The sequence below is a fragment of the Callospermophilus lateralis genome (assembly GCF_048772815.1).
Source record: "Callospermophilus lateralis isolate mCalLat2 chromosome 5 unlocalized genomic scaffold, mCalLat2.hap1 SUPER_5_unloc_2, whole genome shotgun sequence".
Taxonomy (NCBI): Eukaryota; Metazoa; Chordata; class Mammalia; order Rodentia; family Sciuridae; genus Callospermophilus; species Callospermophilus lateralis.
The window spans coordinates 53,254-69,142 of record NW_027510148.1 but is presented as its reverse complement, the minus strand read 5'-3'; the positions used below and the strand labels follow the sequence as shown (position 1 = coordinate 69,142).

Here is a 15,889-nt window from a genome sequence, read left to right as displayed (position 1 = left end):
AGCAAGAAAAAGAAAATTAATTGGATACAGATTGGAAAAGAACTAGTCAAACTATCTCTATTTGGTGATAACATGATTCTAAATTTATAAGACTCCAAAAATTCCACCAGAAGATTTTTAGAGCTTATAAATAACTTTAGCAAAATACTAAGATAAAAGATCAAAATCAATATCCTTCCTAAACTCCAATAATAAATCTGCTGAGAAAAAATCAATAAAACTATCCTATTCACAACAACCTCCAAAAAAATGAAAATGAAAAAATGACAATCTAACCAAGAGAATATAATTCTCTACAATGAAAACTATAGAACACTGAAGAAATAAATTGAAAAAAACAAGTTGAAGAAATTTAGAAAATGGAAAGACCTCCCAGTTCTTGGATAGGAAGACTTAATATTGTCAAAAGTATCACATTACCTAGAGAACTGTACATATTAAGTGTCATCCCCATCAAGATGCCAATGATGTTCTTCACAGAACTAGGAAAAACACAATCCTAAAATTGATTTGGAAAAATAACAGACCAAAAATAGCCAAAACAATCCCAGGGAAGAAGAGCAAAGCTGGAGGCATCACAATAACATGTCTCAAATCATACTCCATATAAATATGTCAAAATATTCTCTACTGTCATGTACAACTAGAAAGAACAAATCTAAAAAAAATATGTATTAACTATAAGGACTAAATTTAACCTAAGAGGTGAACAATCTGTGCACTTAAGACTACAAACTATTGATGAGTAAAATTAAGAAAGAAAAAAAATGGACTCAGGCCTCTGGACAAGATAGGATTAGCTGGGGTAGGCACTGAGGGCAATGGGCCATTCAGGCTGGAGTTGCAGCTCCCCTGCTCTGTCTGGGGCCATTAAGCCAGGCAGAGAAAAGATGTTGAAAGAGCAAAAGACAGTGGAGGAGATCAGATCCTAGAAGAAGTGAAACATATTAGATTGGATTTTCCTGCCTTCATACCCACTGTGAGGACTCCCAGTGTAAGGGGAATCTCTGAGCAACTTTGAGAAGAAGGGAATGTCCCCTCAAGGTTTGTGACTGAGGGTGTGGGTTATATTCAACATGAAGAAATTAAATAAAAAGCAAAGGAGAGTAAAATGATATTGACCATCCATAAACTTCAGGTAAGTTGGTGGAACTCTTGCAGCTACAGTTGAGAGAAATCAGGGTACTACTGACAAGAATAAGTTAGTCCACTATCATATGCACAAACTTGTCTATCAAATATTGGCATAAGTGCATCCCAAGAACAACACAGAACTTTTTGCAAAGAAATTTACAAAATGAAAGAAAAAAATACATTTTTTTAAAGGTAACAGGAGGACAAAATGCCAAATGTCTTGTAGGTGACAAGGAGGTAGATAAGAATTTATTTGTGCAAATGACATACATTCATAATTTTTAACAACTGTTGGAGACAAAAACATTTACCAGTATGTACAATTTTCATTGAACCATTTTGAATTCATTAACCTCAGCTTTTTGTCCTGATCACAATTATGTTCTCCTTTTCAATAATTTTTTCCATTTCATATTAAAAGTATATTGTGTGTGATGAGCATCTGTGTCCAGTGGCAAAATGATTACATTAGAGTTACAGAGCTTTGGAAGCACATTATGAAGTTCATCATGTAATAAAGTGTCCCTCAGTATTCCTCACTGGTTGATCAATAGTACTAAGTGATCATTGATAATAGGGGGGGAAAAAGAAATTTATAAAGTAATTAATTCCTGTACCTTACAATCCAAGCAATCTTTTGCATTTTTTACATGCAATCAATTTACCATACTTAAATTTCCTTATTTTAATCAGTATAAAGAGAAGAACCAAAGGGGAAACACCAGCTTCCCCACATACAGAGAAAAGTACTTGCAGCAGTCTTTCTTCAAATCATTGGCATTAAAAATATGCTTACTTCTCCTTATACTCCTTTTCATGACCCTCTTGCTAACAGAGATTTGTTTTACTTATGAACCATCTTATGGTTTTTCAGAGGGAATTTTCAATAAACCTTTTCTCCCTTAAAGGAGAATGTAGTTCTGAACACTCTAAAATTATTGAAATCAAATTTCAGAACATAAAGCTTATTCCTTAATTAAAAAAATTAGGTTCATAAAGTATTCATATTTTGTAGATCTATAGGATGTGAGGCTGTATGGAACCTAGGATGTGATTCATATATGTATTTTACGATCACCATAATCTGAAGTTTCCTGTGGGAATGATCCATAAAAAAAGTAAGTCAAATTTAGAGAATAATTTTTAAACAACAGAATCAAAGAAATATATCAATTAAGTTATATAATTCAAACTACTTTACTAGAGAATTTGATAAGTTCTTTTGGAGAAACTAAAATACTACACTGTTTAGTAGGAAAAAAAAATAGAAACAAAAATATCTCTATAATTCTAGTGAGCTTCCATATCCTGAAAACATATATATTTTTCCATCTTGTATTTGACACAAATGTCTAGGGCTGTTCAGAAAGGACCCCCTACAAGGCCTGAAAGTCAGTACAGAAGTGAAAAGCTGGATTTGTCTCTTCACCCATCACCTTCTGAATTTGTGATATGGATTTACATGCTTACATATTATATTATTCTATTTTTTCTGTCATGGTAATCAAAATACTTAAAAATGTCAATATTTTCTTCTTTCAAAAACTTCACCATCTGAAATACCGGTGGCCATATTTGTGTCATAAACAATGCTTTTTGAGTGATTACAGCTTTTCAGAGACCTTACCTTGCAAGTGCACGGGCCCCTGGGCTTGCATGGCCTTCGAACAACATACACTGTGTGTGCTACAGCAGTGGAAAAGGGGCTGAGTCTGCTTGGGAGCTATTCCTTTGCAAATTAGTAGCAGGGAAATGGTCAGTCAGTAAAGCCACCAGGCTTTAACTATTGTGCAGGAAGTAATGCACTTGCTCCTAAAAGGGTATAAAGTTTAAGATACAAAGTCCCAAATCAAAAAAATTTACACCAGTGATTTGGCTGATGAATACCTACTGACGTAGTGAAAGGTAGTACAACAAGCTGATTTCTAACACTACACAAGAGTGGAAAAAAATTGAGATTGAAAAGCAGTTTCCAGAGAATTTTTTGAATTTGACTGTTCTTTAAAGCCCACTACATAGTAATGGGTAAATTTAAATCATTATGTCACAGTAGAAAAGGGGCTCTGTCAACAATTTCTAGGGTAGATTGTGAACAAGGAGGTCCCTCAGAAGTGAGATTCAGGTTTGTGACAGGGAGAGATGGGGGATGTAGCAAGACCCAGATTGCAGGTAGAGGGAGTAGGCCACCTTGAACATCACCCACACTGTGAAATTAACAGCAGCCTACCTGTGTCTGGCCACCCACCCCTGACCATGGGAGACACACACATTTCCAGGGGAGCTAAGGCAGGTTCAGCAGGAGGTCACATTTCTAAGTGTGAGTGTGGTTAACCTGTCAAGTTATTGAGGAGGACCCAGATTTGCAGAGGACAGAGGAAATGACAATGTCGGTGATGTGAGAATGAACTTGTCTCAGCTACTGCAGAAGTGCTACAACTATGAGCAAAACCTTCCTTTTAAGATATACAGGCAGTATCTTTTTGTACACTTGTGATGCCATTGAAAAGAAAGGAATAAAATGAAGTGTCAAGAAGAGGAAAGGAAATTATTGTATAGTCAAAGGAATCTTCAACTTTGTGCTGCTGAACACAGAGTAAAATCATATTATGTAAAATGATATTGACTAGTCATAAACTTCAGGTCAGTTTGTCAAACTCTTGTAGCTACAGTTGAGAGAAATCAGTGCAGTCACATACTGCTGACAAGAGCAACAGTTAGTCCAATATCATATGCACAAACTTGTCCATCAAATATTGGCAAAAGTGAATCCCAAGATCAACCGACCTAGATGCTGCCTGAACTGTATACCTTTCATGTATTATGTGTGAAAATGTCTGACATTTTATATGTGGTCATAGTCTGTTGGTTGATCATTCTTTCACACTTCTAAAACTGGGAAAAATTTTATGTATGGACTTTGTCCTGAAGATCAAACTTCTTTTTTAAAAATCAAGAATAGGCTAACTTTAAATGAGAGACATTAGAAGCCACTGGAAAACACCCCTTTTACTAAGATTATTAATGAAAATAGAACCATACAAGGCAAAACCTATGACATTCATGAAGCACTACTATGGTAGAAGGTGTTGCACTAAATGCCTGCATCAAAGAAGCAGAAAGTCTAAGTGCAGACCCTTACCACGACAATATAAAAATACACCCACACATATTAAAAGCAGTTGGAAAGAAATGATAAAACATTGATTCAGAAATAAGAAATCAATACAAAATACCAATAAAAATATCAATGATACAAAAGGTTGTTTGTGAAAATAGAAACAAAAGTAACAAATCTTTAGTTATACTAACAATTAAAATGCTCCAAATGAATAAAATATTAGAAAATAAAAAGGAGACCTTTTTACTAATGCTACAGAAATGGTAAGGCCTACTAGCAACTCTTATCAACAAACACATATCAACATATTGGAAAATCTACAAGAAAGCATTAAATTTGGGACAAATATAACATACCAGAACTGAATTATGAGAAAATATAAGACCTGGACATCAATATGACCAATAAACTTGAATCAGGAAAATCAGTTTTCAGTAAAGAAAACTCCAGCAGCTCATGGATTCACTACTGTTCTATCAAACATTTAAAGAGAAGTGTCACCATGTCTTCTGAAAACATTCCAGGGAACTGAAATGAACTTGAACTCCTCAAGTAATGTTCCAGAAAACCTTTATTTTCCTAGATCCAGACAATTACACAACAATACAGTCTCAGGAACAAGCAGGTAAAGGACGCTGTGAGGAGAGTAATGCAAAGACTGTTGTTCTCAGGGAAATGATAATGCTGCCTTTAAGCATCATCCTAATTTCTCTGAGTGAAATTCAAGATTTGGTCAAATGTTCTTCATATCTGGGTGACACAAGTTAAACTGCCTACTCTAATGTCACTTCATTTGAATATGAGATTTTTTATTATTTGATTTTTTAAATTTACCTATTATTTCATGAATCCTTTATACAATGTGTAATTTAATCAATGTATCTTTTAATGAGTAAATATAATTTAATATGTTTGTTGAAATCATTTGTGGAGACATGCATTAAAGATCCATGAAATACATTGCAGTATTTGTATCAAGTACTATCACAGAGGAAAATTTTAGCAATCAAATCTGAAAAAAACTTACACTCCAATAATGTGCTATTATTTAGAGAAATGTCAAGCAAATTTCTAAGCACTGTGGTACATAACTGTATCAATTTAACTACTTTGAATATATGCAATAATTAAATCCTAAGAAGTTATAACCAATCTATTTGTCACATGAGAAGAGTAATTCCTTGTCAATGAATAAATAGGGCCATGTTTACCACACCCTGTATCCCTACAGTCAAACCCATCCACCAGGAAGAGCACCCAGTACTTCTCTGGCAGTGGCCACTGACAGTCTTTTATTATGTCAATGAGTGGCTCAGTATGGGGGACAAAGCCTGAAGCATGAGTTGCAGGTCAGCCCTGATGGTTTACCTCCTACATCTTACTTCTGTGACATCTACGCTAATGTGCCAGGCCTCAAAATTATGACATGGTGGATCATTATTTTTTGTCCTAAATTTCTTACTTGGGTAAACTCTTAAATTTCCCTCAGGTTACTGTACTTCTTAAAATACATCTGTCTATACTTGTCCCCTAAAACTTTATGGCAGTGTATGCACTCTCTGATGATGATGATGATGATGATGATGATGATGATGATGATGATCATCATCATCATCATCATCATCATCATTATTTTCATTCTTCTTCTTTTTTTTAACCAAAGATTGAACTTAAGTTCTCATCCCCAGTCCCTTTTTTGTGTGTTTTACTTAGACCAGAGACTTGTTAAGTGGCTTCAGGCCTTGCTTCATTGCTAATTCTGTCTTGATACCTCTGATCCTCCTGCCTTAGCCTCCTTAGGCATTGTGATTGCAGGCTTGCACCACCACACCTGTCTTGTAGCAGTCTTTCATCACCTCCCACAAGATATTTCTCTCCAAGTATTCTATGCCCTCACTGGCATATACTTTGATAATTAGCAATAATAACTGACATATTCTTAAGAACAAGTTTATCTAGTATTACTTATATAACACAATGAGAAAAAATATTTATATAATATCACAATCAAGATTTTAAATTACAAATTCTGAAAACCAATTATTTTTCACCATTACACTAATATGAAAATATGGAGAAAAATATAAATGTACTTATTACCTAAGAAAATACAAAATAATAAACATATATGATTAATTGATGAATACACTTATTAAAGTTTTTAGGCAAAAGAATTCTTGTGGTAGGAGCAGATGAGCACCCCAGCACCTACTGCTGCAAGAAGCTTTGAATTGCTTAACAGGATCCAACCATCCCCACACTGTGTCCCATGGCTTCTGGTTCTGACTGCTCCAGTGTTCCCTGCTAGAATAGAAAGACATTCAATGAACCTCAGTTAAAGTCTGTACACTCCACCTTTATATGCATTTTCTCTATAACTATAGCTTACTGAATCCTAGTGAGTACTATTGGACATTTTACATAGACGAGAGGGCTAGTTAAATTAATTTGAAATTTAATGTAAAAAGTTGGAAAGAAATTAAATTATACACACCAGTTCTTTTTTATAGATGGTAATTATTTTATTTGTCCTAATTAATTAGTTTTACATAGTAGCAAAAGGCACTTAGACACATTGTACATAATTGGAGCACAACTTCTCATCCTCTGGCTGTACATGAGGCAGAGTCATGTGTGGTGCAATCACACGTGTATATAGAATAATAATGTCCTCATTCCACTGTCTTCCCACCCCACAATCTCCTACCATAACTCCCCTCTGTCCAATTTAAAGTTTCTCCATTTTTCCCTACCCCTTCCACTATTACAGACCAGCATTTATGTATCAGAGAAAACATTGGGCCTTTGGTTTTTACGAACTGGCTTATTTCCATCAGCATGATTTTCTGCAGCTTCATCAATTTACCTGCAAATGCTGTAATTTCATTCTTCTTTAATGCTGAGTAATATTCTAATTATATATACCACATTTATTTATACATTCTGTTGAAGGGCACCTAGGTTGGTTCCATAGTTTAGCTATTGTGAATTGAGCTGCCATAAATATTGATGTGGCTGTGTCACAATTGTTTGCCTACATTGTCCTCAAGTGGTGGTTTGTAGGAGTTCTGCATTTGAGATTGGGTCTCTGATTAACTTCATGACTGTGGCATGCTTGGTGGATAGGAAGTTTCTGTGCAAAGGTGCAGAATGCCTGGCTGCAGGAAAACTTCCATGTTAAAGACAAAGGATGCCTGGCCAGTGGAGTAATGCTCTTCACGAGGGTTTCAATCTTGATTTTAGGCACATAGCTCTTGGGAATAGAAGAATTTGCTGGCTAGATAACTACAATGTTTCATCAAGCTCCTGTGCTCCTGGAGCTGCCCACCTAATAGTAACTTCAGACAATGGACTTTCTGGAGAGCTGCACAAAGCTCCTGACATTGCAAATTGTAACTGTGAAATGTAACTGCAGAATAAGCAACCTCATTGATACTCCAAACAATAATGTGGTTATGGTACTAAGGACCTAATATAATCTATTGATATAGATAATATGGCCGCTTGCACAAAGAACCACTCTGTCATTCTAAATTTTCTGAAGAATCTTGATAGTGATTTCCAGAGTGTTTGCACCTATTTGCAGTCCCACCTGCAATGTATGAGTGTACCTTTTCACCCACCTCCTCGCAATGCTTAGTTGTATTCTTGATGATTTCCATTCTGATAGGAGTTTTAATTTACATTTCTCTAATTGCTACAGAGGTTGAATATTTTTCACATATTTGTTGATCAATTGTATTTCCTCTTCTGTGCAGTGTCTGCTCAGTTATTTAGCACGTTTGTTGATTGGATTATTTGGGTTTTTTTTCCTCTCATTTTTTTGAGTTAAGTTTTTTGAGTTCTTTATATATCCTGGAGATTAGCGCTGTACCTGAGTTGCACGTTGTAAAGATTTTCTCTCATTATGTAGGATGTTTCTTCATGTTATTGTTTGTTTCTTTTCTGAGAAAAAGCTTTTTAGTTTGACTCCATTCCAAAAGTAGGCCCAAATTTTTATCATATCAGCTTAGTCCTGGACTTCCTTAACAAGACTCCTAAAGCTCAAGAAGGAAAATCAAGAATCAACAAGTGGCATGGATTCAAACTAAGAAGCAAACACGTGTTCTATTGAAAGGTGTCCCTCTTGATGAAAGATGTTGGATATTTAACACCTGTTTTAAGATGTTTTATATCGTAATATCTGGTATCAATAGATACAAAAAAAGGAAACATTGGTATAAGAATTTGTGATATCTCAAATCTTGTGTCAAATAACACAAAACTCTGCAGGTGCATGAGAATGGTATAAAATTTCTGCAGAATTTAGCAAAAACATTTTCTTTGTGTATTAATCATAAACAAAGAAATAGATTTTATAGTAACATAAATTATGTGAAAGATATGTATTGGAAAGAGAGCTCTTCTGAAATATTAACTCTTCCCTTTAAGGAAACAATATTTAAGAGTACTTGTTAGATCCTTTATTGTGATGGTGTGTTTTGAGTGCTTTATAAAATCAAAACTTCAGAAGACAAAAGACTTAGAACAACACATAGTTAGAAATTTGATGTGAGTTTAGCAACCACCATGAAAATGTAGTAACTTATTCTAGAGTGTGTTTCACAGTAATATTTATGACTGAGAATATTATGCCAGAACATTCAAACTTCTCTAAGTTTTATAAAGACTTTAGAATATTTATATTAATACCAGAGATATATTGCATTATAATAAAGCAGTTGTTTATATTGGTAGAGTTAAAATCTAAATTGGATCAGAGATTTGAAGGGATTGTTTAAGAAACTAGGGCCAAGGAAGGTGTAATTGTAATAGATACCAGCACCTAAAGAGATGCTAAGCATTTCACAGAGACATCAGGAAAGTGGCTGAGAGCATCTAAGGATTTTTTTTTTTTTGCAGTACTGGGTAGTGAAATAAGGATCATTCAACCACTGAGGCATATCCCCAGCCCTATTTTGTATTTTAGTTAGGGACAGGGCCTCACTGAGTTTCTAAGTGCCTTGCTGTTGCTGAGGCTGGCTTTGAACTCACAATTCTCCTGCCTCAGCCTCAGGAGCTGTTGGGATGATATGCATGTGCCACAGTGCCTGCTGTTTTTTGTTTTTGTTCAGGTATTTTTGTCACAGCAATGCAAAGCTCACCAAAACAGGTTCTAAACATAATCATAGAGTGTGTAGAGTGTTTACCAGAGAGGTCAAATACGACAAAATATAAGGTAACCAAACAAATCAGTCAAATTATACTAGAGAATGAAAAACATATGTCCACCAATAGATATGTTGATTAAAATATTTCTGCCATATGGAAATAATGGTTTTTCTTTCATCTTTAAGAAATGATCAAATGATACATGCTATAAGGTGGACTAATTTCAATGATGTTATACTCACTTCAGCCAGAATACACATCATATACTGAGTGATTTTATTTATATGAAATTTCACAAATATGTAAATTCAAGGATACAAAATACATTTAGTTTCCAGTGACTGCAATTAGGGATTATATGGACAATATATGTAATGGGTTAGGAGGTCATTTTGAAGTAAAAATTATTTTGGAAAAGATGTAGCTGGAAATTGTACAATTATGCAGTGTGGTAACTCACACTGACGTGAGAACCATAAACTGTTACAAAGGTTAATTTTAAATCATGTGGATTTCATCTTAATGATAAGAAACTTTTGCTGCTGAACTGGAGGTAGTTTTAGATGTTTTCCTCTTACAGGTTGGTGAATGAGTGAGAGCTGCCCACCACACTTAATGTTAACTAATCCATACAAACACCTACTGGGAACTGACACTGAGGTGAAGGAGGGCAGAGACGAAAACACACCCAGTGAGCACCATCATTCTCTCCTCAGTGTCATTGGTTTTTCAATAACGACTAAAGTCAATGCCCAGCAGAGGAGTTCCCATGTGTCATCCACTGTCCATACTGGCATGTGGCCAGGTCCTCTCTCCTGGGCTCTGCAGGTTACACTGCCTGGTGGTGGGCTCAGGCCTCCTGCTGGTCCTGCAGCCTGAGCTCTGGGCTACCAGGGGCCCTGCTCCCACTGGCCTGGTACCATGCTCACATAAAGCAGTAGTGTCTGAGCTCCCCACATCCCACAAGGCACCTGGCTGACTGGACAGATCCACCCTGGCTACAGACACAGTGGATGGGTGAAGCCAAGGAGAGATTTGGTACTGCAACATCATGGAGAACAGGTGACACTCAGGAGTGAGTACTTGGCATTTAGAGTCAAAATGCATCTAAGATTCATAATTATTCTGCTCTGCAAATTTCAATTTCATCCAAAGAGTCAGGTAGCCCAGGAAAAGCTTTGTGAATTCTGAGAAGAACACAGAAAGCACAGAGAGTCCTTATAACTGCATTATGATGTTCGCCGTGATTGCGTCCACTATAATAGAAACACAGAGACCATGGGGACATCTGCATGGTGTGTGGAAGTAAAGTGTGTAATAGTTCTTTGTGTTGCTTCTTGTTGGTTTAAAATTCTTTTCTTCAGATTACTTTAACTATTAGTACACTTGGATAATGCCCAAAGTAGTCTGCACAGAAATTCCATAGAAGACTAATAAAAACATTCACATTAAGACAACAAGAATGAAATGCAAAACATGGTATAGGATAGATAGGTAGATAGGAATGATTTTATATATCTGATACACATGCACCTAAGTCAATAACTATGGGAAAAATATTTAATGTAGTAGGCAATATTCTTTGAAATATTTTGAATATTAATCTTATTTCTTTTGTTCACAAAACATGTTTTTAATTATTTATTCTTTGTTTGTTTGGTGTCAGGGATTGAACCCAGGGCTGCTTAATCATTGAGCAACTTCCAAGCCCTATTGAACATTTATTCTGAGACAGGGTCTTGAAAAATTGCTGAGGCTAGCTTTGAACTTGAAATCTTCCTGTCTCAGCCTCCTGAGCTGCTGGAGTTATAGGCATGCACCACTATGCCCAAGTTTTCAATTGTACTCTTAAGTTTTATACTAAATATATGCTATGTATGACTATGAGGATGTGTGATTCCAGTGGAATAAATATAAAAATAATGTTGTGCAACATTTGGAAACATATTTTTATTTTCAGAATATATGTGCCTCAGCATTTTTAATGCCTTATAAGAACACTAATCAATAATTCCTAATATGGAAAATATAATTTAGAAAATAATTTATTCTTGTGTCTTCCAAACCAAGTAATATTTGCAGTTTTGAAGTGCTCTATTCATTATGTAATTCATTATTTGAAACATTATCAAGAGAAATTAAAAAGAGAAAATTCTCAGCTTTTACCAGTTACAGAGAAAGCACCTGGGCAGTCCCTCTTCATGTTCCTGGAGTTAAAACATGCTAGTTCTCCTCACAAACATTGTGCTGACTCTCAAGTCTATCAACACTTTCTGTTATTCATATCTTCAACTTATTGTCATTATGAGAGAATCCTCTATAAGCATTTTTGCCCCTTAAATGAGAATGTAGAATTGAATCACACCAAAATATTAAGGCCAATCTATGCAATCTAAGCCATACTTTTATTTTAAAAATCCAGGTTCAAAAAGTCATCCTATCTTTAGAATCTACTGAAATTATCTGAGGCTCTCTGTAAAAATTAGGTGGTGCTTTGTACATTTATTTTATTGTATTTATACATGACTTTGGAATGATGCTCCATAAATGGAAGTTTTTGAAGACTGATACATGAAAAAAGAAATTCAAATTAAGAAGAATTTTTGAAACCATACCTAAACCACACAAAGGAGGGCATCAAGTAATTAATGTAACTCAAACTGGTTTGTGGAGAATTTGATAAGTTCTATTGGAGATGGAAAGGCAGTATTTGCCTTAGTGTAGAAAACAATAATAAAGAAAGAAAATGTCTTTGTAGTTTTATGCACCTTCTAGATTTGAACCCATCTTAATGTCCAATTGTATTTTACAAGATGTCCTGAGGTGATCAACAGGAGCTCCTGTAGCTCCTGGAATCCAGGTTAAAGGGTAAAAGTCTGGCAGGTTTCCTTATTAGTCTCATCATATATCATATTCAGATGTTTTCATATTAATTTGAATTTTTATATATGTATCATTTTATTTTTTCCTCCACAGTACTGAAATAATGTTTTTTAAAAAACAATCTTTTACTAAAACTCAGTATCTGCATCAGATTTTGCCATATTATAAATCCTTAGTAAATATTTGTCAAGATTGCCTGCTTTAAAAAAAATCTTTCTGCACAGAAGTGGGGATATGTTATTTCAAATGAACACACACTGTATTTCTTACAGAAGTGAAGAATGGGCACCACTGATTTAGAAAGTACTCACTTGTAAATTAGTGGAATAAAGAATCTTAGTTCATGTTAGCAGTTAGTCAATTGTGCTACATTGCATTTTTTATTAACTACTATGCATGAAGTCACTTACTTGCTACTAAGAGAATAAAAAGATGAATGATACAACATTCAAAAATCAAGGAATTTATACCAGTGATTTGGTTGACTAGTATATATAGATCTACTAAAAAGTAAAATAACATGTTGACTTCTAACACTAACAGAAATGTATAAGAAAAATTAGAGGCTAAGAAAGGGATTTGGAGAAAAAGTTGCATTTTAGCCTCTTTAAAGAGCAGTATATAGTAATGGGGAAAACTAAATCAATATGTCTTGGTAGAAAAGAGGCTCGGTCACCAAGATCCAGGGTATGCTGTGAACAAGGAGGTCACTGAAGTTTGAGTTCAGTTTTGTGTCAGGGAGGAATGGGGGATGGGGCTAGCAAAAGATTTCAGGTAGATTAAGTAGGATCCCTTGAACTTCACCAACATTGTGAAATAAACAGTAATGTTCACAAGACTGGACACCCACCAATGACCTTGGGGAACACACACATTTTCGGAGCAGCAAGGCAGGCTCAGCAGGAAAGTCTCTTTTCCAAGGGTGAGTGTGGTTAACCTGGCAAGGTGCTGAAATGGACTCAGGTTGCAGAGGACTGAGGAGATAATGATTTTGGTGACAAAGGATTGAACCAGTCTGAGGTGTTACAGGAGTGTTATAACTATGAGCAAAACATTCTTTTTAGGGTATGCAGTCAGTAACTTTCTGTACACTTATGATAACTTTAAGAAGATTGGTATATAAGGGGAAGTGTCAAAAAGAAAAGGAACAATTATTATGTAGTCAAAGGAATCTTCAACTTTATGGTGCTGAGGAATGAGTAAAAATATATTAAGGTAAAAAGTAGATGTTTTGTAGAATGTCAGTATCTAAAGACCTTACACTGATCTACTGGAAAAAAAATAGTCCCTGGGGGAGCTGAAACAGGTCTGGTGAGTATGTCTGAGTTTTTTATGTTCATGATGATAAAGTCTCTGAAATCATACCTACAGAAATATTTATAAATTATAATTTGAAATATTTAGTGTGTATACAAAGGCAAAAAAGTGGTGAACTTTCATTTATGGAAGACAGTGAGGTAACTAAATTACAGAGCATTAAAGAACGCACTGTCACACAGGTCTCAAACAGGAAAGAAGGTGACCAATGCTTGCTAGTACTCTGCATGGGAGTCTCAGGAGGTCAGAGGAGGTCTGATGAGGAGCTGAGGAAAAGCTCTGAAGGTCACACACAGATCTTGGGCTGCAGACCTCCACTCCTGCACTGGGAGTTGCACTATGCTTAATAATGTTTAAAAATGTCAGAGAAAAAGAGTGACCTTTCCTCTGTGGGAAAAGCTAATGCAAAATACAAGAAAACAATCTGGATGTGAATATGTAAAATAATTGTATTAGTTATTTTTTTCTTCCTCTCTCTCACATCTATTTATATTATTAGGCAACAAGATTTTGCATCAAATGGCCAATTCCACCATGGTAACTGAATTTCTCCTCCTTGGCTCTCCCGAAGGCTGGAATCTGAGTTTTCTCTATTTCACAGTATTCCCAATGACCTACCTGGGTACCTTGTTAGGGAACCTTCTCATTGTCACTGTCACCACTGTTGACCAGAACCTGCACACACCCATGTACTTCTTCCTCAGGAACCTGTCAATTTTGGACATGTGCTTCATTTCCATCACTGTCCCCAATGCCTTTGTCAACTCTCTCACTATCAACTGGGTCATTTCAGTTACTGGTTGTGCAACGCAGATCTTCTTGGTCCTTTTTTGTGCATATGTAGAGATTTTGATTCTCTCCATCATGGCCTGGGACCGCTATGTTGCTATCTGCCAGCCCCTCCAGTACCCCCTCATCATGAACTGCCAGTTTTATGTCCGCGTGACCCTGGCTTTCCTGCTCAGTGGTCTGCTGTATGCAGGTGTGCACACTGGGAACACATTCCAGCTGTCCTTCTGCCAGTCAAACGTGGTCCACCAGTTCTTCTGTGATGTCCCCTCTCTGCTGAGGCTCTCCTGCTCTGACACCACCAGTAATGTGGTCCTTATTCTTGTCTCTGCTGTGGTCATTTGTGGTGGCTGCTTCCTTTTTATTGCCATGTCATACATTCACATATTTTCTGCTGTGCTGAAATTTCCCACCAGAGCCCCAGGGAAGGCCTTCTCCACCTGCACCCCTCACATCCTCGTGGTGTCCATCTTCCTCAGTTCTGGCTCAGGTGTGTACCTGAGGTGCTCAGCAACCTCTGACACCCTCAAGTACATGGTTCTCTCTGCCTTTTACACCATGATTCCTCCCTTCCTGAATCCTCTATCTATAGTCTCAGGAATAAACAGGTAAAGGAAGCTGTGAGGAGAGTAATGTAAAGGCAGTTATTTTCAGGGAAATAATAAAGATAACGTTTCAGCATCATGCTAATTTCATTGATCTTGGTTCTTAATTAGATACAATACTCTGCATATTTATGCTTTACAAGTTGCATTGTCTACCTTTCTATTACATTATTAGAAGCTGAGTTATCATAAGTTATTTTTCTGTTTCTTACCATATCATTTACATGGAGCTATTAGAGAATGTGTAATTTCATCAATGCATCTATTAATGATTAAATATAATTAAATATATTTGCTGAAATCATTTGTGGTTATGTATTTTAAAAAATCAACCCATATTTCAATTACTTATATCAAATTCTGACACCAAAGAAAACCCTAGGAGATAATTTATTCTTATATAATTTGCTCTTATTCAGAACAGTGTAGAACCTACTTGTAAACACTGTGATACATAATTTGCCAATTTATTTACTTTCAAAATATATTTAAAAAATCAAATCCTAAAGAAATTGTAGCCAAAATGTAAAGAATTTTTTTTTGAATGTTTAAACAGCAACTCTTTATTCCCGAACTCTCACTGGCACTCTACACACATTTCCTGGGAATACACTCCCTCCACCGGGCTCCGTGCGCCAATTCTCGAAATGTAAAGAATTTAACAGTAATAATTTTGTCCATCTGGACCAGGCAAGAAGAAGAGACTCCTTTCTGTGAAGTAAAAAGAGGGCAATGGTTAATTCACCCTGTGTCCCAACATTCACATCTTTCCACAGAAAACAGCAGCCTGTGATTCTTTGGCCATGACAGGGGCCAGTCTTTGATTATGTCCATGAATTGATGTCAGCTTTCTGATGGTTTGTCTTCCACACATCTTACTCCTGTAGTGTTG

The 15,889-nt window shown here is 35.9% G+C and overlaps 1 protein-coding gene across 1 annotated transcript in view; it reads left to right on the top strand.

Moving 5' to 3' along the window:
* The window catches only part of LOC143639841 (olfactory receptor 14C36-like), a 93,847-nt gene extending 78,843 nt beyond the window's left edge, over positions 1-15,004 (top strand). Inside the window, exon 2 of the mRNA XM_077107881.1 lies at positions 14,308-15,004. Coding sequence (XP_076963996.1) covers positions 14,308-15,004 — 697 coding nt within the window. The remainder of the gene's footprint in view (positions 1-14,307) is intronic.
* Positions 15,005-15,889: the final 885 nt, after the last annotated feature.